General features: G+C 41.2%; 1 protein-coding gene across 6 annotated transcripts in view; it reads left to right on the forward strand.

Moving 5' to 3' along the window:
• Nucleotides 1-26,199, forward strand: part of herc3 (HECT and RLD domain containing E3 ubiquitin protein ligase 3) — a 40,906-nt gene extending 14,707 nt beyond the window's left edge. For 5 of the 6 annotated variants that reach the window (XM_083764675.1, XM_083764676.1, XM_083764678.1 and 2 more), the window contains 14 exons: nt 523-634; nt 3,344-3,533; nt 4,366-4,529; nt 5,400-5,513; nt 11,466-11,489; nt 11,581-11,670; nt 11,863-12,033; nt 12,518-12,661; nt 15,382-15,548; nt 18,278-18,344; nt 19,814-19,896; nt 21,171-21,354; nt 22,278-22,380; nt 22,568-26,199. In XM_083764675.1, coding sequence (XP_083620801.1) covers nt 523-634; nt 3,344-3,533; nt 4,366-4,529; nt 5,400-5,513; nt 11,466-11,489; nt 11,581-11,670; nt 11,863-12,033; nt 12,518-12,661; nt 15,382-15,548; nt 18,278-18,344; nt 19,814-19,896; nt 21,171-21,354; nt 22,278-22,380; nt 22,568-22,776 — 1,822 coding nt within the window. In that variant the 3' untranslated portion in view covers nt 22,777-26,199. The remainder of the gene's footprint in view (nt 1-522; nt 635-3,343; nt 3,534-4,365; nt 4,530-5,399; nt 5,514-11,465; nt 11,490-11,580; nt 11,671-11,862; nt 12,034-12,517; nt 12,662-15,381; nt 15,549-18,277; nt 18,345-19,813; nt 19,897-21,170; nt 21,355-22,277; nt 22,381-22,567) is intronic. The other variant, XM_083764677.1, reaches the window with a different exon arrangement.
• Nucleotides 26,200-27,643: the final 1,444 nt, after the last annotated feature.

Genomic DNA, 27,643 nt, shown 5'->3' on the forward strand with positions numbered 1-27,643 from the left:
ACTGTTTTGTTTGTTTTAAATGGGTTGAGTTGGTCTGTCTAGTCACTATTCTCGGCTGTCATTCTCAGATAGGATTTGATGTCCTGACATGTTGTTTATATGACAGCTGATGAGGATAAAGCACAATGAGGTAAAATATACAAAGGAATTTTTGATCAGGTAAAGCAAAGCAAAGTTACTATGTTTACCCAGGGTAACTGGACTAAGCTCAAGAACTTGTTTACAGCCAGGCCCTGCTCATAGAACATTTCATGGTAGGGGTTCAATGCCTTGCTCAAGGGCACTTCAGCGGTGGTAATTTTAATGTGCCGGTCCGGGGATACGAACTAGCGACCTTCCGGTATCAAGACCGCTCCGCAAACCGTTCGGCCACCGCTGCCCTAAAATATAATCACAAATCAAGATATATCTGTATGATTTGATCAGACATGATATATTATTGATATTGACATATCTTGGCGCCTATGTCTTACAATCTTACAAAGTACAACAATCATGTTTTTATTTATTTTGCTTTTTCAGTGATGACGGTCACTTCAAGACCAACCCAAAGACCCCAGGCATTGACTTCAACTCTGTCAGACTGCTGTTTGAGATACTCTCCAAACCATCTTTCTCAGGACTTCTGGAGCAGGTAACTGAGAGCCATATATTTAGGAGTCGCTGTAAGGCTTTACACTACTCCCTTATTCCAAGTAGCGTGGTCTGCATTGTTATTGTTGTTGTAATTGTTCTCATCTTCATATTCAATTTATGTTTTGGGACTTTAGCAGATTCTCTTTTCCAGAGAACATTACAAGTGCAATATCAGAGTATTACATATCATTCATGAAATGAAATGATTTGATGTTCCATTCACAGCCGTAATGCTGAGCAGTCTGTGCTGAATTGTTTACCTCTGTGATGTCACTGGGATGCAATCTGTGAACGTGAAAACTACAACTATTACTCACCTATACTTTAGCCACTACACTTGGGGGTGGTGATGTGTTAAGACAAAAGAGAACATCTGTCCAGCCAGCCATTTTATTTCACAGCAAATGGTGTGAAAGTACAATACTGATTAAATAAGTGATTTTTGTGTGCCAGACTGTCAGTAACTAATGTATTCTGTTTCTGGTTTGGGTCTGTGGGGGCATAGTGACATCAAACTTACTGTATGTTATGACTGATGAGATATTCAGAGCCAAGGACATAAATCCAGCATTTGTTTGGGTTTACAACCTTCCATCTCCATGACGACTATTTCAAGCTTTGGGGGTGATACGTACAGTATGTAATGTTGCTGGTGACCCTGACCCATGTACTGTAGGTTGCCTTGTAGGTTTTGGAGAACAACAAACTGACACTTAATGTTATGTGTAGTGTCTGTTCTAACCTGTAATCGTACATATAGTTTCACCAAGGTGACATGATCCGGATTTGAACCTAGGATGATGTGGTTACGTTTGTTCATGTGGTGCATGCACTAACTGGATCAGTGGTCAGGGCATCCCTACTGTATATTGAGTAATTTTCCCCACAGAGCCCTGACACCAAATGAAGGAGTGAGTCATGAGCTCTAACATTAGCTCACTAATGTCATGTTATGTTTTGGATGGTTTACCTCAAACCAACTTGAAATATTACGTCCCGTAAAGACCGCAGGCCCAATTCCAAACCACTAAAGGGCACTCCCAAAATGTAGTTGCTAATATTGTTGCTGTTGCCTAGTTAATCCACGCCTTTTTCCATGTATTCATGTATTCTTGCATGTATAAGCTACATGCAGTACGAGTACGCAACCAGTCACATGTGCAAACATGTACAAAGAACACATTTGCACACTTTGCACATACATTTGTTGCTCTTGTGGACCGTGGTTGAACCTGTCACAAGCTGATTTATCTCTTGTACAACATGCTGATATTCGTCTTGCACCGTAATGTGTTTAATATATCATGTTGAGTATATACCAGCTGCTATGCTTATGGCTAACCTCATGTACATACTGTACCGCAGGGTTCCCCAATTAATTTTCCTCAAGGGCCATATTTTGACTAGCGTACCAGGCTGGGGGCCGAGTCTGCACACGCGAGGTCGAGGTCTTGCCCTGAAAATTCATTTTCAGGGCAAGACCCCATTTGAAAAGGATGCCCAGTTTGACATGCATAGGCTACTGACCCCCATTTAATGCCATTTATATCTGGGACCCTTTAAAAAGGGGGCGCTCTGTGGGCCGCAAATGGCCCGCGGGCCGCCTATTGGGGAACCCTGCTGTACCGGTTGGATATGCTACATGTTATGTAGATAACTTCCTTTCTAATTCTGGAAACAACAAAATATGATGGAGCTGCACAAAAACGAATGAATTGAATTCTGACTCCTTGGCCAGGGCTCCCTTGTAAATTAGAAGTGTCTCAATGGGACTGACTTGGTTAAATAAAACATAATGGCCATTGGCTGATGGATCCATGCAATAATCCAAATAAGATGGAAAGAAACCTGATGTGCAAATAACAAACCTTAGGTAATTCCAGAAAAGGCTGCACAATTTACGTAGGCAGTGTTTCAGATCACATAGCACAACGGTGTGAGAGACGTGAGAGACCGAGAGAGAGAGCAAAAGCGACTCATTTATCTTACCTTCCCACAGGGAAAAAAAAATCCCTGGTGAGATTGGTCTGGCATTCCTCAGTTTGAATTTAATTTCGCTCACCCCAGAGCCCGCTATTCAAAGTGTTTGTAACCGGCGCTTGGAAATACATTTTCCATACCAAAGTTCCAGACTAATATCTACGCAGTGATATTAGTCTGGCCATGCCAGGCCACGCCAAACCAATCTACACACTGCGTTGTAGACGCTTCTTGGGTTTGTAGATCCGCTAAAGTTTGTGGCAAGACACTGTTGTACATTGTAGCATAGATTAGTGCATTATTTTCGATGGAGATTTTCATTTAGTGCAGAAAATGCTGTTATTGTCTACTTTGATTGTTATTCCATGGGCATAGCTTGATAAACTGGCCATCGTAAAGTAAAACATTATGTTTAACCCATTCTGACCGGGCACCCATTTTGGTGTCAGCATCATGTTATGCTTTAGCTATTTAAAAATAGCAGATCTACAAGCTCATATCGCGCCACCGAGTGGCGCGATACGAGCTTGTAGGTCTGCTATTTTTGAAAAATCGAAGAGCGACTGACATTTTTAGAATCTGATCTCAGGTCAGAATGGGTTCATCAGACCAGTGTGTGTCCGGCGGAAACCTCGTATGAATCTGATCTCAGGTCAGAATGGGTTAAAGTGATTTTTTTTAAATCAACGTGTTTTATTGGCTTGAACATTTTGTGCACCTCACACAGGCCACCAAGAGTTTTGAGAGCCTGCTCATCCCCCAGCTCCCCTGCTCTCCTCCTGATGTGGAGTCTATGAGGATCTACCTGATCCTGTCTGAGTGTCCCGCTCTGCACGACTCAAAGAACTACATCAGCCTCACCATCCCCCTGGCTATGGCCATCCTCAGACTAGAAGCCAACCCCAGCAAAGTGCTCGGTAGGGAACTGGCCCACACACACACACACACACACACACACACACACAATATCACAGCGGTTCTCAAACCTTTTTTATTTCAAGTGTACAAATGGAACGCGTCCATTTGGATCTGTACGTGTCAAATGTCCATTTGTACACTTTCGTTGTTACAGACCTGTAATGGTCCATTTGGAACCCTGAGGTTCCCCGGACCCCACTTTGAGAATCACTGGTATTAGTTATTTAGTTGTAGTCATTGACTTGGTTGTCTTTGATGAGCTTGATGTGTGTTGGAAAGATTTCCAGTGATGCATTACTGGAAAATCGCCCTCGGCATTCCACACAGATGCATGCTAATAATGAAATAAACATTACATAGCACATTATACTGTATATATACTGCACAGTATACAGTGTGTATATATAGTGTATATTCAGCCAGCCATCCACATGGATGTATACATGCAGCACCCATGTGCAGAAATGCAGCTTACTAAACAGATGCTACAGTACAATGCACATGCACAAACATGTTCATACCTACAGGCATTAAACACATTCTGTTCAGTGTTCATGACTATACCCAAGCACTCAGACAGACGTCACTTATGCAGATGAAAGAGCTGACCATAATCCAACCACTTATAACACTCATAAATCATGTGCAGTGAAACTATGTATGTAACCCAGGCCAACTGAATGTGCTTTACGGGACAAAATAAGCAAATACATACAATATATATAGGATTTCACAAAAAATCATACTAATCATACCCTGTTTTCTCATTATGAATTCTATTGTATAATCCACTGTGAGGGAGATGTAATTTGCCTGCTTTTCTGTTCGCAGACAACTGGTGGTCTTTGTTGGACAGAAGTGTCTTCTCTAGATTAGTGGACATGTACAAGAGCATTGTTGTGTTTCTCCTGACCGGAGGCAAGACTCTTCTCATCCCTGTCTTCCAGGACAGCTACATTAGTGCCACGCTTAAGCTGTTGGAGAAACTGCATAAGGTACAGTACCAACCCAAGATGACCCTCTGCCCAAGTACTGTAAAAGTCCAATCCAGGTGGCCAAAAAAAGACTGTGGTTTCTCTTTGAATATTAATGTAGGGTACTGAGAGCAATGACAAATATTGCTATTGCTGAATTCTGGGAGAAAAGAAAATGTCTGCTGGATATTGTACAACTGTTTAATTACTAATTATAAACTAAAATGTTGTGGCTATTAGCTTAACATTGCATGATTATATACTGGAACTATATATACCACTTCCACAAAACAGCATACAGTTTTTAAAAAACTGTAAAAAACATTTCATAAAAGTGGCATACCACATACCACTTTTGGAACTTGCAGCGAGCTGCTCGCTGTCTCCCAGAGAAAATGGCAGTAGAGAGAGAGAAATCTGCATCAATGTGTGTACTGTGTAGTTAAAGTGCAGAAGCATCAATCACAAAACAAACCCATTATCTGTCTGCAAGAATTCCCAATGGTGGTTTTAGTATACAGCCATTCTGTGAGCCATCAATCGTTACTGGCTGTTTTCCTCTCTGTGTTTTTGTTCCTTTGCACCTGGCTGTCACCTTGGCCTGCATTCTCTGAATTCTACCACAACATCCGTAGCAACCGTGTGTGGTGGTTGATCTTCACTTTAGCTTGCACTAATTGGTCAGCTACTGCACTAGGTCTGATAAGGGCTATCAACCCTAGAGCTGATTTATCAAGACTAGGGCTGAGAACATTTATCAGCCTCTCGTTGACTTGTTTGTTCCCTTTATCACTCCCCTCACCCAGAGGCAAGGTAGGCGATAAATACATGATTGCATACTGTTCAAGTTCCTGAAAGCTGAATTGAAAGTGGCTTGTCCTGTGTTTCCAGGTTAACCTGAAGTCTAATCATGTGGAGTACAACCACTTCTACATCACTGACATCACCACTCTAGTGGACATCCAAGAAGATTACCTTAAGTGGTTTTTGAGTAAAGCTGAGATTGTGAGTGCCCCCCCCAACTAATTTGCTAGTTTGTCATTTACTTATTTTTTATTTTTAAGCTCATACTGTATGTAGACCTGCTGTTCGGCCTGCTATTTTCTTAGAAGTCTATGCAAATAAAATTGAGAAGTAAACATTATTGTCACACTTCGTGACACGCTCCATATATGGCCAATACAGAATTAATTCCATATGTTGATCTGACCTCATCAAACCCTGTACACTCAATACACACTCTATATATGGCCAGTGCAGAATTTATTCCATATGTTGATCTGACCTCATCAAACCCTGTACACTCAAGACACGCTCCATATCAGTTCCCCCTCTAAAATGCTTCATCTCAAGGGGCTATCCCTTCAATAAAATCAATGGCACGTGTCACTGGATCATGAGTCATGACCTAGATCTGCATACAGTATATGGAGCCGGCCAGCAACTCTACATCTAACCTCACCGACACCAGATTTAGGGTTTCTAGCCATCAGACAAGCACCTCTTTACACACAGTGGACCCAGCCACTCAGATGGATGTACAGTTTGCACAATGGCATGTGATATTCTAAGTTCTTTCTAAGAACTTTACAAAAATAATTCCCATTGCTTTTTAGCAGTTTGTTGTCTTGGTTTACTTTTAACATTTGTCTAAACTTCCATCTCATCCTCCAGCCAGTGTCTTTGTTCAGACTGCAGGCAATCCAGTTTGTTTCTCAAATGAGATTTTCGGGTCTGGCTGTCCACTATATTATTTTCACGTGATCAGATTGGATGTGTGTACTCTGATATCATCGACCTACAGTACCTGCGTTGACGACTTTGTGATATAGGCGCGATTAATGCTCTGTCGTACAACAGTGTCAGCTGACGAAAATAGTAGATCTACAGTCTTGAGCTTGCAGATCGGCTATTTTTAAGTATAAACTAGGAATCAGTGTGCGTCCAGCCATCTGTCAGTCAGTGTTGAGGGTCTAGGTTTAGAGTTAGTAAAGATTGATGATTGATTGATTCTTTATTGCAGACTCAGGGGAATCCATATCACAGTACAGAACAGCAACACAATAGATAAAAAGATAATAATATAGAAAGAAATATACAATAAAAAGAGTTCCACCATATTCAGTTTTGAACATACAGACAAGTTCGCCAATGGTTCCACAGTCTGGAGGAGAACCTGACAGAACTAAGTATCGGGTTAGTGATGACATTAATGATGTCATTTACTGACTCAGATACCCTACACATGAATTTATACATAAGATTGCGTAGCACAGCAGAGCAGGTGGGAACCCCAACACTGACAAACATTTGACTTGCACTGGAGCTTCTTGGAGCTCTCAGAAGCAGCCTCATACAGTCATTGTATGCCACTGTCAATCGTCTGAAACTGGCCTGCTTGTAGCGGCACCACAGGTGGGCGGTGTACAGGGGTGTATAAAGGATTTAAAAAGTGAGATCTTCACCGGTACTGAGCACATGCTACATTTTCTACACAGCATGTTTCCTTGCGCATACAACATCCAACGCTGTCTAAATATATCCTTGTCATCAGAGAGGTCATCCGAGATGATGTGGCCCAAATATTCTATCTCACTGCAGACACTAAGGATAGAGCCAGGGAGATAAAAGTCAGGAAAGGTTAAATGTCTGTCTTCCCTGCTACGGACAATCATAATCTTGCTCTTTTTTGCATTATATTTAATGTCAAAGTCAGCACTGTACTGTGAGCATGCACTCAGCAGCTGTTGAAGGCCAGCACTATATGGACTAAAGATAACCAAATCGTCTGCGTACATAAGGTGATTAATTAGCAGGTTTCCAACCCTACACCCTGTACCACAAGCATTTAATTCCGTAGATAAATCATCCATATAAACGTTAAAAAGAAAAGGGGATAAAATCCCACCCTGCCTGACGCCATTGTTTACCCCAAAAGGAGCAGAGATTGACCTCCCCCATTTTACTCTCATCGTCTGGTGAGCATACCAGAAGACTAGGATTCTAACTAGGAAGTTAGGGACCCCTCTTTGCGATAAAAAAGTTTCTCATGATTGATGCGATCAAAAGCTCTCGAGGCATCAATAAAACACATAAACATAGTGGAATTGTGTCCATTATATTTATCTAAAATGTCTTTGAGAGCAAAAATACACATGTCTGTGCCATGCTTACGTTTAAAGCCAAATTGGTTGTCTGTAGACACAATGTATTTCTCAAGTCTACTAAGAATAATTGTTTCCAAAACTTTGGACAAGACGCTGGCCAAGGCTATGGGCCTATAGTTGCGAACGCAATGAGCACTAACTATGAGACCCTGCAGATCATGTCTGTGTGTCCGTGTGTCTGTCCCGCTGTTACACCACCCGCCCGCCACCAGAGGGCGCAGCTGTATCACACAAAACACACACGCATGCACGCACGCACTCACACACACACACGCACACACACACACACACACACACACACACACAACTTAACTTAAAAAAAACTTAACTTAAAAAAAATAACTTAACTTAAAATGAAAAAGAAAAAACTTAACTTAAAAAAAAACTTTAAAAACACTTAACTTCAAAAAACTTAACTTAAAAATAAAATCTTAAAAAAACACAAAAAAACTTAACTTAAAAAACCCCCTTTAAAAACACTTAACTTAAAAAAACCTTAAAAAGTATGTAATTTATTCTAATTGTTGTTATTGCCATTTACGAGCTGCGTTCGCTTCCCGCGTTTGCGCGTCTTACTTGTTATCTGAGCTGTTCAGCTTGCCTACTTTGTCTTTGATGACTGGCACTAACACCACAGAGAGCATAGATTTAGGTAAAATCCCATGAACAAAGAAGCCTGTAAAGCACATTGCGATTATAGGACACAGTTTCTCACTGGCACATTTAAGATGTTCAGCTGTTAGGTTGTCAGGGCCACAGGCCTTGTTATCACCCAGCTTCAGAACAGCTTCATAAATCTCCCCAGGACTAGTGACAATGACATCATCATTCAACTCTGCATTATCCACTACAAATTGATTACTTTTCACACAGTTGAACAGTTCTGAATAATGTTTCTGCCATAACTGTGAGATTGCATCAGAGCCACTTACCCCATCAATATTAGATGGGAGACATGTTTTACAATTATTTATATTTCTTATTTCCTTCCAAAAGTCATTAACATTATTCTTTTGCAGCTTCTTAGCCAGAGAATCTGACCTCATTGTGTTTTCATTCCTTTTGATGAAACGAAGGGCACATTTAAAGTCAGTATTGGTGCGTTTTTTCATTTCCAACAGAGGTCCTTGTCTCTCTTTGCCTGCCTCTGCCCATTTTTTAAAAGCATTTCTAGCCTCTAGATGGAGCTCTTGTACATGGTCATTCCACCCTGGCTTGGCATTAAACATTTTGGCCTTGTGTTTACAGAGAGCCCTGCTGGAGATGCACAGAGACGCCACAATAGATTCGTACAGAGAACATAATGCATTACAATGAAGAGGGTTTTTGCAGTGCAAATCTCTACACATTAACACATCTTTTGGAACATTGATATTACCCAACAAGGCATCTGAGTGGTTCAAATATTTATCAATCTTGCACAATTTAGACCAGTCTATTTTTTACCCGCACTTGTGCTGTTATCCACTGGCAACAATATTGGTAAGTTGCCTGTATTTAATACCACACGAAAGGGTATGTGGTCAGTGGTAGCCAAATCATACACAATTTCCATTGATTCAATAGAGTCATGGGCATCCATTGTACAGAGGCAGTGATCCAGCCAGGAAGTGCTGTGCCAAGCCTCGCTTATATAAGTATAACTATTTGCTGGTAACAGTATCTTACTAGATAAAATCAAACCACTGTCTGAACAGAAGTCCATTAAATGATTGCCAAATATAGATTTTGCATCAGTTACGTCAGCATTCAGGTCACCAACCACATAGATGGAGGTGGAAGGATTATCCTGAATAAAAGACATAATGAATGCCATTCTACTGAGATACTCATCCTCATTTTCATAGCACTCATACGGAGTGTAGACATTCACAATAATCAGCTTTTTACCATTACAGCACAGCTCTATTCCAACAGCCCAGTCCACTCCCAGCCTAATGACATTAATCAACTGGTCATATTTTTTATTCCACAGAGTTGCAACTCCCCCTGGGATCCTCCCTCGAACCACTTTAGAACACAGACCGGTGGTGGATTCCCCCGCCCCGTGAAAATCCTTATGAATAGAGTTTAGACCTTCCAGATCTTGTTTAGCCAGGAATGTCTCCTGGACACACAAAACGTCACAACTCTCCAACAGTTTGTCCACAACAATACGCCGTGATTTATCCGTTTCACTGTGGCCAACACGCAGCCCTCGCGCATTGTAGGATACAACACTGAAGTTCATGTTCATAGTAATTGATACGTGTCACAGTGACTATGCAGTCGCAGATTGACTCTCATTCCGAGCAGCAGGTATATCGCTCCCCCCCGCGCTGCTATTAGGCTTTAGCCCACAGGCCTCATAATAGCGGCGGACATAAATCCCAGCTGGCCACAGTTTGGGATCAAACATTTCCTCAACACTATTACATTCGGCGGTAATGTGGAATGAACCGAATCTACTGTGGGGTGACACGATTTTGCGGCATGTCATTGTCTTATTCTCCAGTTTCTCTGCTAGATAATCACGTATAGTATCCGCATCCAGAAGAGGGGAGAATCGAGTAGCAAACACACTCACCAGTTTGGTTGTCACCACTGCAATGTTGCTTTCCGTGCCCGTGCCAACTATGCCAGGGTTCTTCTGCTCACGTTTGAAGTTTGCTTGCTTGTTGTGACTGGGTCGCGCTGCTGCTTTCAATGACACCGGCTTCTTGCGCCCATCCTTCACGACAACGCTCCACTGTTGGGACTGAAGTTGCGATCGTGGCGATGCAGTTGTAATGACACCCGTCTCATCCACCACTTCCTCATGTTGATCGCCATCCGCGATCCCTGCATGAATGACCCCCACTCGTGAAGTACTGGGGGTTCCACCAGAGCCCAAACCGGCCGGGACAACGAGCCGTAGCTCCCCGGCGGTAGACGTTAGCTCCTGTTGGTGAGCAGGGGCTGTTAGCGGGCACACCCCCTCCTGTGCAGTGACAGCCCTGCTGTCAGTGACAGCTGTCACCCGGCGATCTAGGGCCGCAACAATAGCACCGAGGTTCACACTCACATCTGTCTGTGTTTCGAGTGACCTCCTCAGACCAGAAACATCATGGCTCAGCTGCTCCATTCTGCTTAGCAGCGCCGAGACGTCCATATTGCCGAACCCCACAGGTGGTAGCTCATCCAGGTAGTGTGAGACAAACCGGGGAATATTTTCTCCGAGCTCATTGAATGCTTTCAAACAGGCCTTGACGTCTTTTACGTCCTTCTGTGGGCCTTTGTGCATAACATTACGTGAGGTGGTATTTGGGCAGAGCTCAAACAGCAACTGCTTGGATTCCTCAATCCACTGGGATGAAAAGTTGTTTGTTGTCAGCATCACAATTTCATCATGACTCAGTGTTTTCATTTTTACCACAATAAAATGTAAAATTTCGTCTTCCACAATCACCTTTCCGTTTTGTATATATCGCGTTTTGAGCGAGGGCAAGTAGAGCCTCCACCATCAGCACGCACACCTGCCATTGTCTGTCACATGGTGGACTGTGGTTGCCCAGAGAGTATGCACATGCATGATAAAGCTCTGTCTATCCATTCTGTTAAATATTGTGATGCCAATGTTTCTCTTACATGATTGTTCCTTGCATCACAGGATTCAGAGCACTATGGCTCTGAACCTTGCACACCTTACTTATTGTTTGGTCCAGTTGTCTTTGATAAAAGCATCAGCTTATTGGCTCGAATGTTGTTGTTTTTTTTGGTTTGTTTTTCACTTGCCAGAAGATAATTTTGCTGTTCTTTTCTTGTTTCTCAGAAAATGCGAACACCTCCAGTCCAGGTACATTTAATTGGTCAATGAACATTCATAACCTTAATTGCAATGTCCCAGTTATCATAAGCATGTTTACAACTATCTTTTTCTCCTGCAGAACTCAGTGACCCTATGTGCCTATCCATTCGTATTGAATGCTAAAGCTAAGACTACCATGCTACAAACAGATGCTGAACTGCAGATGCAGGTACCTGTGATGGCCGTTATGAAAGTTGTTTATTGATATGTGATTGATTGTATGTGATTAACATAATTCAACAGTCTTATGTTTTCTCATGACATCATTAGTCTCATTCTGCATTTGTTAAAAATTGCAAATGTATACAATTTGAATTAGCACCTTATAATGCCTCGTGCCTTTCTTACCTGTGCTTCCAAGATGGCAGTGAGCGGTGCAAACCTCCACAATGTCTTCATGCTGCTCACACTGGAACCCCTGCTGGCTAGGAACCCTTTCCTGGTGCTTCATGTACGCAGGGACCACTTAGTGAGTGACGCGCTGCGTGAGCTCACCATTTACTCGGATGTGGATCTCAAGAAACCACTCAAGGTCAGAGTTATGCCTGAGCCATTTTTTTTTAAATCCAGAAAAGGATGCTTTTTGATCACTACATGCCAAAAGCCTGTCCTTTTACTGTGATCTTTTTTCATCTCTTCCTCCTTCTGTTGTGTAATCTCTGTTAGTTTGTAAAATGAAAGCGAGCACTGAGCAGCCCATTTATCCTACAGAGCACAACTTGACATTTACTCAGGGACCACACCATTTATGCAATACCCATTGTAGCATAAACTGAGATAGGCCCACTGAGATAGGCTCCTGACCTATGGGTCACATGGCTCAGGAACCATTGGTTCCCAATGCTACTTACTTACCCCAAAATAAGGTTGAAAGATATTTTAAAGGAACAACTTCAATCAGAGAAACATTTTGTTTTCTGAAATGCCACGTTTTCCGTTTGCATTGTTTCATCATGAGTAATGGAAAATGTGTGTGCCCCAATGGAAAACTATCCATCCTCCTCCCCTTGCTGCAGGTGATCTTTGACGGAGAGGAGGCGGTGGACGCAGGTGGTGTAACTAAAGAGTTCTTCCTGCTGCTGCTGAAGGAGCTGATGGATCCTGTGTATGGGATGTTCACCCACTACACAGAGTCCAACCTGCTGTGGTTCTCTGACAAAGTAAGTTCCACAGAAACACCATATGGTAACCTAGTGATGAGGTGTGTCTTTCCATTACAGGCAGCAGATAGACGGCACAAATGTGGATATATATGTTGCTGGTGATGACTAGTATTATTGTGGTGGTTGGGAAATGGAGCAAGAGTGAGCTTTGAAAGCACTGGTATAGTTTGAGTCGGAGGCAGACTTTTGTAAAACACATTTTTATTACTCCTCCAGATTATATTCAAAAATCGTTACACAGTATCTCTATAGTCATTGTGTTCAAGACGGATCTGTCCGATATTTCATATTCCATCCTAATTGGCTAACATTGGCTTTCAAAGTTTGCAGGATTGGCCCGTTTTGAACAAAAAGCCTCAAATCATGACAACTGCCAAGTTTTTAGCACATAAGCGAACACAAAAGCTGATTCTGACAGGATTCAGGAAAACTCATGCGGTTTTATTTTTAATAAAAAATGTCAACGTTGTCTAGTTTGTGTAGAAAGAAGATCCTGCCTGAGTCAAAAACGATCTGATTGGTCCAAATCTGTACACACACTCCTGAAGCGTATTATTGGAATGCCATGGATGTAAACAAACGTATTTGATGTCGTCCACCTGTCGCGTTTGAGGGAGACACTTTAGAAGACACTTTAGGAGAAATATCTGGGACTGCTCGTCTGCGAGGCTGCAGCTGGGTGCATCTTAAACAGCGTGGCGACTTGTTTACAAACGAAACCTCGCAAGATGTTCCCGCGAGAGTTGGAAACACCGTGGTACTGCTTCTCCGACCAAAATAGTTACTTTATAAATCTATCAAAAGACGAAAATAAAACGGCATGAGTTTTCCTGATGTCATAAACTGTCAGAATCAGCTTTTGTTATTTTTGTCGTTTGTTGTGCTAAAAGAGTGACATTGAGAGCTGTTTCCCCGTTACAATGGAAGTCTATGAGAGCCTATTTCTATTTCTAATATTTACTATTAAACTGCACAACGGAGCGAAATAATTCATGGAATGGACTAGTTTTCTCATAACAAGGTATGACGAGGTCCACACATGCTACAGCAAATATATTTATTGACACTGCTTAACCATTTTGACCAGCATTGAAAGCTTGACCAGGATCCTTACTTAGTAACCGTCGCTAACGTGGTATTGGCCAAGAATGGGCTTGGGTGGGACTTAGCAAACGGCTAATTGCCATCCAAGGCGTGAGAAGAAATGCCACCCTTTTCACATTGGCCTATTATAGTGCCACCAGGAGGCCACAACCTGACCTGCCCTGGTGGAGACCTGTGCCCAGAAGGGCACTTTATCTAGTTTGGGTTGGAATTCTGCTCAACTTAACAAATTTGCTCACTTGGGCATGATGAAACAGCTGGGAAAAAAGTTAATTCAATTGTAGAATGTTCCTGTTTCAGTATGTTATAATGTAATGTATCTATGTAGAGGGAAGATCATATTGATAACATTTCCTACCCTGACAACTGCCAAGTTTTAATTAATTTCCTCTTAATAATTACTACTACTAACTACAGTTGAGGTGGTACAGTAACTACCATTTAGTTACTGTGCACTTAAAGTGTGGGAGGGTTAGGGCCGATTCATACTCCTATTTTACTTTAGGACGGTACCCACCCCTCCGAACCATTGTAGGTTCTACAGAGCCCAACCGACTTTTATTCGGCTCTAAAATAGGAGTATGAATCGGCCCTTAACCCCCTAGTGGCCAATGACGTTATCTGCGTGTTAAATCAACAAATCCCTCGTGGCCAATGGTGTAATTGACGTAATAGACGTACTGCCCTGTCAGTACGTCTTATTATAACAAAATAATGGATTTGTTTTACTTAAAAATAATAATAATTATGTAATCTACCAAAAACCGGCCGAAACCCGCGCGATCGTGCACTATCGTGCACGCGCGCCGTCTCTATGTGATTCGTGGCAAAAAAAATGATATTTTGGGATGTTCCTGGCTTTTAAGCTTAATTTGACTAAGTTATGAAAAAGCTAATGTTAGTTTAGCAATCCGGACAGCCAAGCTATCTGCTTGGGGTCAAACTAGCCTCGGTTGTTTACCTCCGTTTGACAGGAAGTGATTTAGCCAGATTTGACACTTTAGCCAAAATCAGCATAATGGTACGTTCCCGCCATCTGGTGGCAATTCTGGGTATTACTTTGAAAGTGAAAGTAAAACATGATGTATTTTATTTAGATCGCTGATCTGCGATTTGCATTAAAATGACGAATTAAGAAATGGGGCATTGGCCAGCTTTGGCCAGATTTGGCGACTTTTTGAATGGCAATCGAAAAATGTGAGATATGACCACAATGTCACGAAATGTCTCATTTTATAGCTCCAAGTCACTACTTTACAATGTAAAATAATTATGATTATAGCTTGTTCCATCGTTTACTTATAAGCTTTTTAGTAGACCTTGGTTTCAGTGATAAGTCAAACCAAGGTGTACTAAAATGCTTATAAGTAACGATGGAAGCTAGAATCATAATTCTTTTTCCGGTGTAAACTATAGACGTGGGGCTTTAAAATGAGACATTTCGTGACATTGTGGTCATATCTCAACATTTTTCGATTGCCCTTCAAAAAGTCGCCAAATCTGGCCCAATGCACAATAAGATGTTATTAAATCTAGCAATAAGGGGGTTAAGTGGTTAAATAAAGTAGACTTGTCTTCGAGTTGATCCATTGTCCCTGTGTGTGTATACACAGTGTTTTGTGGAGCACAACTGGTTCCATCTGATCGGTATCATCTGTGGGCTGGCCATCTATAACTCCACAGTGGTGGACCTCCACTTCCCTCTGGTGCTCTACAAGAAGCTGTTGGATGTAGCACCAACCCTGGAAGACTTCAAGGAGCTGTCCCCAACTGAGGGCAGGTAACGTATCTCTCACTTGGGGAGGGTTATGTATGTGTGCAGTGCACGCAGGGGGTCAGAGGGTGTTCAAAGAGTTAATCTATGTACTCTTGTATTTTGAGGACAGGAATTATTTTCATGTCTCAGCGCCGATTAAGACAAAGTGCACATCTGTGTACACACACACACACACACACACACACACACACACACACACACAGTAGATATACAGGATATACTATCCCAGTTTTCTTTCTTATCGTGTCCACAAGACAGTCAGTTACAACACACGCTAGATGTGGTTCAGCCACAGCTGAACACATTGCTGTCCCTTCTCAGTGAATCATCTTAACCCATCTCTTCTCCCCAACTGCATTCTGAGTCCCTCAACAATAAAGTAATTGCACAAGTGTTCTAGTTGTGCGCTGTAACATGTACAGTAACAGCATTTAACTGCATAGCCTAAAACAATCATAGGAGGCCTTGCTATGTTTCACCAGTTTCAATTGAAACGGGCCTCCAGCCTCAAGGGGCCTCCGAGCTCTGACTGACCGCCAAGCATCAGGCATCAGTCCCCCCGCCACCCTTGATCCTCTCTCTTTCGCTGCCTTGCTCTCTCCCACAATGTTATACTGTAAGTTACACCTACGGTATTTCCTGTTAATAACCTGGGTAAAATGTGCAGCATTGGGAGGTAAAGGGGAGACACTTTATTGTGAAGGAACGACAGGATGAGGAGAGGTGTTGTCGAGAGTAATGGCTGCACGCGATATTGAACGGAAAACTATTTGAATCAATACGCATGTATCAACAGAATAATGATGTCATACTGTAGGTATATATGGGGGCCTCATATTTGGTCTTGAAACGGGCCTCCAGATTCCTAATCCCTGAAAACAATGAATGCTGTTTTCCCTTGAATTGGATGTATTGACTCACCATGTTATGTAGTTTGTTTGGTGGGCTAAAGATAGGGATAAACATTGGATTTCGTTTAACTTTTCTACTCTAAAAGAGAGCCACAAGAAACACATTGTACCTCTTGTCAGTGTTGAAACAAAAATCAATACCCATTCAACTTTCTGAAGCGCAACAGAACACCATTGCTAAATCCTGTTGAGAACCAAATTGACTCAAAGTGTTTACTAAATTCATATGATGTTTGGAATCCAAACTAAACAATGTGGCATTGTCTTACATAACCAAAGCTGTTGACACTGGGAAATGTCTTTATTTAATTTTGGGACAGGAAGTAACACCGTTTAACTAGCGCCTAATTGTCTGCAGCTTGCCAGAGGGAAGTGCTGTGGTTTATTGATCTGTAGATAGATTAGCTCTGTGAGAGATACAAGTCACACAGCACAGCCACCGCCTAGAGAGGGCTGCCATTAGAAACCACACATCCACCCAGGAGATGGTCCAAAAATACATTATATTAGATGGAATGCTCTTCCGTACATAACGGTGTTCTTTACCTTGTTATCTGCACTGTTTTATTGGTTTTAATTCTTATCTTTTATTAATTTATTCCTGATAAAGTTGTCCTTTTTCTATGTTCTCTCCCCTGGCCCCCACACATCGCCAAGCGTTTTTGAGTACTGATATTGAGGCGTTCTTGCTTTAATTGGTCTACTAATGATGGAATACGGCACTAAGAGCAGAGAGAAGGCGGTATGACATATAAAAGGTCACACTGAATTCAAACATTGAAGCAGCCTAGTTCATCAGACCTCTAATAAATGCAAGATAGCTTTTTGTTTTTGTTCCATTAAATTCCATTAATGAACTCATTCCCCATTTTATTGGGGAATTGTTTAGTTAATTATTAATTCCATTCCATACATTCAGTGTGCCTGATGGTATTCCACTTTCCCTGCCTTCATTATCTGCCTCCAGCATGCAGGATTAACACCTTTTATCCATAGGCTTGCCTTACATCCTGATTTGTACTTCCTGTGTTTTGGTAGTAATGTCAACCGTCTCCTTAGCAGCCAACATAGCATAGCTTCCTTACTCAAAATAAATTTCTATTAGCCTATACTGGTGTTACCTCTCTGCAGCTAATGCCCCATTATATTATATGCACATGCTTAAACTATAGCTAGGCAGCAAACGGCTGATTGGGAAGCTGAGCTCTAAAATGACCATTAAGTGATAGAGCAAAATGCCACAGAGGGAAGAGGCTGCTATAGAGGTCGGTATGATCCTTAGCTAACGAGAAAGCTCTCAGCTGTGCCTTTTGTTGGCAGAGATGCAAGGGAGTGCCAGAGATTAGATCTGCTCTTTTGCCTACAAATGCTGCTATGCAAGAAGAATTTTGATGATCTGGCTTTGATTTCTTCTCTTGTCGTCCTCTCCTCCCTCCCCGTGGTGTGTCCCCACAAATGTTTCAAGTGGCTGCAGGAGATGGTACATTTTAGTTAGAGGTTTGCAATTAATTTGGCGATGCCCTAACCCTAAACATCACACAAAATTAATGCTCTAAAGATGTTGAGAGTGACTAGACTAGAGGACAGACCATGATTGTGGTCACTGAATTCAGTAGAGTTCATGTGCTCACTCATGGCAATCTGCATATGAGATATTTGTGTGCAAGTCAACTGGGAACCAAAGGATGGACGGACCGACCAAACAACCAACTTCACCATTCTTAAAACCTGACCACTTGCAGGGCATAAATGTGTCTCCTTTATATACAAGTTTACAGGAACATCCTCTTAATATGCCTTGCCTCTTCCCTCTGTCTGCAGGAGTCTCCAGCAACTTGTAGACTATGACAAGGACGATGTGGAGGAGACATTTTGTCTCAACTTTGCCGTAAGTGTTGCTTTCCAGGGATTTGGTGTTTATATAGTACTGTGGAAAAACTTTTGGAGAAACGGTAATATCAATAATCTGTTTGTTTTCGTTCTTCAACAAGCCACACCTATCCAACATGATGACGTAACCACTGGCAAACCATTCCCCAAACATTCCTTGACAAGCCTGTGTTGCTTGAATTCCAAATACTTGTGAAATGTACAGGCGAGACCAAAGCACCACCTTTATTCTCTGTTAGACATTTTGTTCCTCAGCCTTCAGAGGAATTGCCTGTCTGAAAAGGTTTTCATTACAGCCAGTAGAATTTGCTTATAAGTATCTTGTTTTGATTACATTTCCCTACACATCCTGATTTATTGTGTCAATTCAATGTAACAAACTTAAAGTCTGTATTTTCCCAAGGGTATTAAAGGTATATTCAGTGATTTCACTCAAAAAACCTTAGGTTTCGTTTTTGGCTGTGGGACCCAGCTTTTCGTCCAATCAGGATAGAGAGTCAAAAACGAAACCTAAGGTTTTTTGACCCCCAGGGGTTAACTGGGGACAGGGAGGAACTCCTTATATGGCCAGCACACTCTATAGTAGGGAGGATTATTACAACAAAACAAAAAAATAAGTGATATTTGAATTAAGTGAAATCACTGAATATACCTTTAATTATCAAAACCTAGTAAATACGTGGAAATCTGTTTATAGACCATAGACTGTAAAAAAAATATGGACAAAGCGTTCGCCGGGTCTGATATGGACGTAAAATGAAGCCAGTCAGTCCTTGTATTGTAAATCGCCATCTTTCTACCTCCGTTTTGGCCCAGCTGGCCATTGGCTGGCCCAGACAACGAGGCGGGACTTTCACCCCTTCTTCTTAGTTGGTTTTTATTTTGACTTGAATGGGGGGTGGCTCCCGTTCATAGACTGTAACGGTAGCCACGCCCCTCAGAACATACGCGACTTTATGGTCATTCTTAGCTCAAGACCCACTTCTACAACATTGCTTTTAATTGATCTTTTATTTTTTATTTTTTGTTATTCATGTCCTCACTGTATTGCATTACTGCTTGTTTTTTAATGTCGTTGCCTTGCTTTTCTTTTATTCTCCATTGTTCTGTAAAGCACTTTGAGCTGCATTTCATGTCATGAAAGGTGCTATACAAATAAAGTTTTATTATTATTATTATTATTATTATTATTAATAAATGGGACCATCATTTTCCAAAAAGTATATTATGACATGAGAAATTAGACTTTAAACTAGTGACTGGAAGCAGAAAGTATTCATGACCCAATGACAGCGCCACAACAGGCCATTATATGAACTTTCAGGATGTCCCGATTTCCTTAGTGGCTTCACAAAATATCTGTCTGACTGCCCCCCTGTTATAGACACGTTATCTATTTCAGATTATGTATGCAATAAATCGGCTGTGTTTTTGGTGAAATGTCTCCATGTTTTTGTCCCCTTTCAGATCACCAGAGAGTACTACGGGATGACGGAGGTGAAGGAGCTCATCCCCGGAGGAGAGGCCATCACGGTGGACGAGAAGAACAGGTACCACATCCTCCTCATATCATGAGGAAGCATGTATTTGGAACATGTTTGTGAAAAGAATACATTATAATTAACTGTAATAAGTAATTCATAAGTAATTATTAAACATTATCCACAGCACACTAACCCTGGTGTCCTTACATTTTTCACAAATGTAAGCTCGAACACTGTTCTAAAGATATGGGCCTTAAGTCGTTAAAGATAAGTAATTATTCAACATAATTTGTATCTTTCTGAAGCATGCTCTCTTTCTGAATGTTATTATACTGTATATAATAACAATTGAGTGTGAGTGTGCTATTAAAAGGAGTGTCTTTTACCCCCAGACAAATTACTCACCAGGTGAGTATTGAATTCATGTGTATGTAAACCAGAGAAAAACCTCCCTTAGGAAAGGAAGGGAGGAAGGGACCACACACTCCAAAAAGATGCTTGTGGACAAGACTCGTTTCGCTGTGTAGGCTTTGTCAGGTGCTAGCTTACAGAGTGAGGCTGGATAGGGAGGACGATGTGGGCTACACAGTGAGTGGGAACATGTCTGGATGCTCCTCTGAAACCGATGGCACTGTCCCCAAAACACTATTGAAGTGGGTTTGAACATCCCTATTATAGTTAGACAATAGCCTTTTTTCTTTTTTTCACGGTGAGCTCAAAAATATTCAGCGCAGACACAGAACACAGAGGAACTCTGTTGCTAGAAGGCATCCAGGAATGTGGAAAAGTGCAACATGGAAGTCACCTTTCCCAAACTCCCCCAGACAGAGGGAGAGTCGTTTGTTTAGATGGAAGGTTACTGTGACCCACAGATGGTATCGCTTTCCTGCCTCTGTTGCTGACTGTGTGTTGGATTGAGTGTGTACGATCGCGGGGGCTTGTCAAATTTGTGGGTGTCACTCGCTGTTGCGCTAGAATGGGGGCATGGTGTGTGCTAGAGCATGTGTATACGTTTTCATGTACGTAGGATTGGAACCAGGCCTCTCGCGTGGGAAGCCAAACATCGACTGCTCGTCCACAGGATAATTCCTCCCATTTGTCAGGGAAGACATTGCGTTTATGAGCTTCAGGCATGGTTACTCCATTATTGTGTGTGTGTGTGTGTGTGTGTGTGTGTGTGTGTGTGTGTGTGTGTGTGTGTGTGTGTGTGTGTGTGTGTGTGTGTGTGTGTGTGTGTGTGTGTGTGTGTGTGTGTGTGTGTGTGTGTGTGTGTGTGTGTGTGTGTGTGTGTATTGTGCCCGTGTGTAACTGTAATGTGTGTGTGTAACGGTTTGTTTTAGGGTGGAGTTTGTGGAGGCCTACTTGTGCTACGTGTTCAAAGATTCGGTGAGCGAGCTGTACTCTGCCTTCTCCTCTGGCTTCCTGAAGGTGTGCGGGGGGAAGATCTTGTCTATGTTTCAGCCCTCGGAGCTCATGGCCATGGTGGTGGGCAACAACGACTATAACTGGGAGGAGATGGAGAAGGTCAGTATGCCTACACACCCCTCGCGCAACATTGATCTGTCTGGCACCAATGTAGGCTTCTTTCACCACCTTCAATGTGCTTTTATATACTTTTTTTTTCGCCTAGCATCACGCCGCACATTCTTTCTCCCGATTGGCTACGCCCGATCACGTGACACGCACGTCATGCAGTGCAATGCATGTTCTGATTGGCTACGCCCGATCATGTGGCGTTAGATGTCAGCGTGCAGTCAGGCGTGCACACTTCTAGTTGGTTAATACCAGAGATGACCAGATTTGACTGAGGGGCTGCCATCGTTCAGCCTCCAGCTTTTCACCAGAGAAGAAAAACTGAGTTTATTCATTTTTTATCCAAAATGAGTTAATGGCACACAGGCAGACTCGTCTTCACATACTAGAGCATGTCTGAAATAAATATCAGAGCTGAAATCGACATGTAAATATGAAATAAATGCTTAAACATGTAGCTAGGTGTAATGTCCACAGAAGTGAACCTTTCAAGCCTGTTTTTTCTCAACTTGCTGTTTTCTGCAAGACATTACTCTATAACTATAATTTCCAGGTCAAACTGAACAACCAATGTCAATTTGAAGCTATGATTCGCTGCTTTCATATGACATGAAAAAAAACTGATCAGAGGTCATTGCTGGTGGTAGAAAAGACGTCAGGAACTCTTACTTACTCTTACTTAAGTCAGGAAGCGTTTGACAGATGCTGTGAAAATGGGTCATGTATGCAAGTCTACACACACACACACACACACACACACACACACACACACACACAAACTAAGAATATTTCTTAACACATTGACTCCCAAAGGAATCGATATTAAACATCGCTGAATGTGTTAACTGCCACAGTGAGCATGAAAACAGCTAGAACTCATCACATCTTTTTTCTCTTTACGTTTTCTTGTGCAGAATGCCGTTTACAAAGGGGAGTATTCATCCACACATTCGACTGTTCGAATGTTTTGGGAGGTCTTCCACGAGTTCTCTTTGGAGAAAAAGAAACAGTTTTTATGTAAGTGTTTAATCTGTGTAAAGTGTTTACTTTATTATTTTACTTTAATAATCTCCATCTTCTTTGTCCCCCTCTCTGAGGCTCTGCTGAGCAGTGTATCTCAGCCCAAATGTTTGGGACCCAAATGCTTGTTCAAGAGAGTTGTTCTGGGGATCTTAATCACCACACTGTCTCACCTCCTCACCAGTATTCCTCACGGGCAGCGACCGGATCCCCATCCACGGTATGGAGAGCCTGCGCATCGTCATCCAGTCCACCACAGCAGAGGAAGCGTACCTGCCTGTGGCCCACACCTGCTACAACCTGCTGGACCTGCCCCGCTACCAGACCAAAGAGACTCTCCGATGCCGCCTCACGCAGGCTGTGGAGCAGTACGAGGGCTTCAGTCTGGTCTGAGTCCACGAGCCCAATGGGCTCTATAATGCACACAGAATAACTCTTCGTACTTCTGGACCCCTTCCCTACTTCAGGCGATGATACTAATTAAAGTGCTTCTCAAACTTTTCAATTTCAAGGACCCCCATAACTCTGACGGTTTACAAATGGAACTGGTCTGTTTGACCAGAATGGAACAGAGCCTTAATTAGTATCATCGGTAATACCTGTGAAGGAAGTAGGGAAGGGGCCCGGAAGTAAGACGAGTTATTCCATGTGCGTAGAGCCTATTCTACTGCTGCTGCTGCTAACCTGAGTGAAAGGGTGACCTGTAGGCCTGTGGGTGAAAGCATTCTGTATGGTGTGGTGTGTCTCAGCCATGTACAGATGCAGCTCCCTGCAATGGGTCAGTTTCTTCAGTTTGCTGAACTCTGCTGTCTGCCCTCCAAAGGCAATAAATAGCAAATTAGTTTGTGTTGCAATTGTCAAAAGATTACGTCTAGAGTTTAGATTTTTTTTTTATAAACAAATATACCTTTTTATAAATGACAAAACAACATACTCAACACTATTGTACCAATGATACTTTTGTTGGGACTGGAGATGAACTCTGCAGTTGTTTTTCTCAGTTACTGCTCTTTGAGCGTGTTGCGCTATTGCTGCCCTTGGGGGACCCCCTACAGGTCTGGAGGACCACCTGCGTGTGGTCGGTGGCTTCTCTCACCAATGCTAAAATGCACTTTATTTTGTAAAACCCTGTGTGAATGCCAGTGACGTTGGCTGGGTGTTGGGTTTGTGTTTGGTATGTAGGGTTCCTTTATATGTTCTGTGTGTAGGGGGACTCCCACACTCTCACATACTAATACATTTTAAAGGAGATGCTGTTTCAGTTCTCATTGATCTTCATTGGGAATGAAAGAATGAGGAACGTGACGAGACAGAGACGTTTATGCATTGTATTTAAATGTTATAATTGCAAGTGTCAGTCAGTGTGTGAGAGCCTTTATGCACATGTTTGGTTGGGTAGGCAGCCACATTTACTCCTGCAGTACATACCTGCCACCTTCTATACCTGTGTGTAAAATAGTTTCAATGTTATGCATTTTATTATAAAACGATCGTTGGATGTGAGTGGGTCGAGACAGTGTGAGCACATGTAAATCTTTGAGATTATTACTATATTTGCTTCGGGAATGATGTACTTACAGTAGGAGCCTTTCTGCAATTCTGGGGTTATTGTTTTTACTTCCTTGCTTGCATTCCAATAGCATACCTGCTATATGTTACATTCATCTAATTTATTGATTTTCTTTCTTCTTTTAAAACCGATCAAGATACATATATGTATGTATGTATGTGAATGGACATTTCAGACTTTTCAAACCTAATTTGCAGCCCTATTTTTTCTGACTGGTGAGTTGTGATTTTTCTGACTGGTACCAGATCAGTTATGATCTTTAGGACTGGTTGAAGAAGGGACGGGTGACAAAAGGACACAAGAGTATGTTGACAGTTCTAGTCAGGAGGATCAGAACCATACTGGGATTGAATTCATAAAATCTAACAGCAACCTGCACAAAATCTTCTGCCTGTTTATAGTTTCAGTCAGACCATTCTTTTTTGGACAGACCTGCTGCATTTGTATTCAATATTCATATAATTTGAGTCTGGACAATAATTCTGACAATAACAAAGGAATTTAATTTACTTCTCACTCTGAGATCTATGTGATGAGTTACTTTACCATTGCCATTATTCTTTGCAGTGGCATAGGTGACAGTCAATGAAAGTCTTATCAAAGTCTTGTCAATGATGTTTAAGATATTTAGTCTGAGCCTGTTGGTGACTTTCATGAATAACCTCCATTGTTTCCTAATCATAATATTATTAGCAATTCCTAGTTCCTATGGGTTGACAGATTGTTCGGCTTTGTGATTTATGTCCATTTGTTAAGTATTGCCTTCAATAGCAAATTGTGTGAACTGACAAAGAGAAAGGTTCTTTATTTTTGAATCGTTCATAATGAAAGTTGTGTGCATGTTCTTGAGTGACAGCAAAAATCTGATTGTAATTAAAGACGAGATATAAAACATGAAACTACTATTCTACTAATCAAAATAAAATTAATCCCCAAACACCAGATTAAGAATAATCAACCTGAATCTGTGATGCTTTGTGCCAGAAGGACAATCATAAGTGACCAGATGTCAGAAAAGCTACATAATACATACTGTATTGGCGACTGCCAAATTCATGGGACATATGATGTCACTATGTTTGAGGACTTCCAATAAAAGGAAAGGTTGTAATGTCAGACTTGCTACTACTGCTCTGACATGTAGACTAAGTTGTTTAGTCAAAATGATTTAAATCTGAATTGCTAGCATGTTCAAGCAGATAATGGCATCAGTAACAACTAAATTAAAAAAAGGTGGAACATGACGTACAGGTCGCACTAAAGCAGCCATTTGGCAATAATCACTTCTACAGCCCAGCCTATGGGCATGCAGTAATGAACTAGGGCAGTGGTTTTCAATGGTCCTCTGTGAACTGTAATACTGGTGTTTTTATATTCAACTGGGAAATGAATTGCAGTCACTTCTATATCAACCATATCATCCTAGATCACTGGTTCTTAAACTTCCTCATGTCAAGGACCTCAAGTTGATATCCATTTGGCCACAGAAAATGAAAATGTTTTGTGCCAGGGACCCAACTGGTTCTAGATTTAATTTCTCATTGATTAAATCGAGTTCATTGTGCAGTTTGCCCCAAATGATGCAAGGTGTGTGAATATACTTTGCACAGTATATTTTGCAAGTACTTTATGTAAATAGTACCCAGAGCAAAAAAACAACCAAAAAAACTATTATTTTTAATTATATTGTATCATAATAAAACGTGCAAAACTCAAGTGTTGCATACATTTGCATGTAGCTGAACATAATTTAGACTTTGGCCATTATTTTGTTAACAGAAGCGTTCTTTTTTTTTTTTGCTAATGGAAACTTTGCCTCTTTTCTTCACCCTTTCTTATTTTTGCTGTTTAATTTTCCTTCTGCCCTCATTACAATGTTATAACCTGAACCACAGCATGATCCTTGGCGGTTGAAAGGTTGATGTATATTTAGGTTCCAAGACTTTTCAGAAAGTGCAGCCCTGAGTGACTGTTAACATCAACCTGCCATGGACACACGTGTACACACACACACACACACACACACACACACACACTTCTGCAGTGTTAAATTAGTTCATGTAAAGAATGGTCAACCTACATTCTTTGGACAATATGTCTTGTCCAGTGTATGCAAAAAGAAAGGGCTTACCAGTTGCGATAACTATCGTTTTAAGTACATACAAATTTTACTTTTGTATCTTTTCCAAATGGATGACATATTTATGTATAGGTATTATTTTTTCCCCCTAATGAATAAAACTTTATTTCACCTCATGGTGTTTATTCTGTGTGGTATTTTTCCTTTCTGCTCTGTACCTAATAATCTATACTTAATAATATTGTCACAACAATCAGTGGTGGAAGTATTTATTTATTTAACTAACTAACTAACTAACTAACGTAAAAGTATCAATACAGCAATGTAGAAAAAATAAAGTGTGGCATCAAAAATAAAAGTACTCATTATGCAGCAGGTGCTATTTCACAGGTTATGACATTCCATAATTATGTTGATCCTTCCCCAACCATACTATAGCACACCGTTTTTCATCATTTTTGAGGATAAAAAACATGGGTTATAGCCCATCGTTTTTTGAATTTTTGAATTTTTGAATTCTTTTTTATCCTCGTTTTTCATCATTTTTGACCATGGGCAATACCGTACCCATATACCGTACGGCATACTATAGCACGCCGTTTTTCATCATTTTTGAGGATTTGAAAAAAATTACAAAAACGAGGGGTTATAGCCCATCGTGTTTTGAATTTAAAAAATAATAATTAACCTCTTTTTTCATCATTTTTTAACATGGGCTATAGACCATACCGTACGGCATACTATAGCACGCCTTTTTTCATCATTTTTGAGGATTTGAAAAAAATTGAAAAAAAAACATGGGTTATAGCCCATCGTTTCTTTTTTTTTTTTATCCTCAAAAATGATGAAAAACGTTTTTGAGTTTTTTGAAAATTTGAAAAAACAATTAACCTCGTTTTTCATAATTTTTGAACATGGGCTATAGCCCATACCGTACAGCATACTATAGCACGCCGTTTTTCATCATTTTTGAGGATTTGAAAAAACAAACAAACAAACAAAAAAAACATGGGTTATAGCCCATCGTTTTTTGAATTTTGTAAAAGTTTTTTTAACCTCGTTTTTCATCATTTTTAACCATGGGCTATGGCCCATACCGTACGGCAGGGATGTCAAACTCAAATACACAGTGGGCCAAAATAAAGAAATTGGTACAAGTCGAGGGCCGGACTCAACACACGGGCCATTTTTGGGGAGAGGGGTAGCTGAAAGTTGACCACAAGTGATATACTTTCACTGCTGATCAATAGTGAAGAGAAGACGCATGCTTGCACTTGCGGGCCCTCAATACGTGACAATGCACTCGCAGTGCATTGTAGGACTTGTAGTATTATGGTGGTCCGTGCAATATACCAGAGGGCCAGTTCTAATACTAATTAAATATCATCCCGTGGGCCAAAGATAATTCATTCACGGGCCTGATTTGGCCCCCGGGCCTTGAGTTTGACATATATGCCGTACGGCATACTATAGCACGCCGTTTTTCGTCATTTTTGAGGATTTAAAAAAAATGAAAAAACAAAAAAAACATGGGTTATTGCCCATCGTTTTTTGAAAATTTGAAAAAACAATTAACCTCGTTTTTCATAATTTTTGAACATGGGCTATAG

The sequence above is a fragment of the Protomyctophum parallelum genome (genome assembly GCF_964188405.1).
Source record: "Protomyctophum parallelum genome assembly, chromosome: 5".
In the NCBI taxonomy this organism is placed as follows: Eukaryota; Metazoa; Chordata; class Actinopteri; order Myctophiformes; family Myctophidae; genus Protomyctophum; species Protomyctophum parallelum.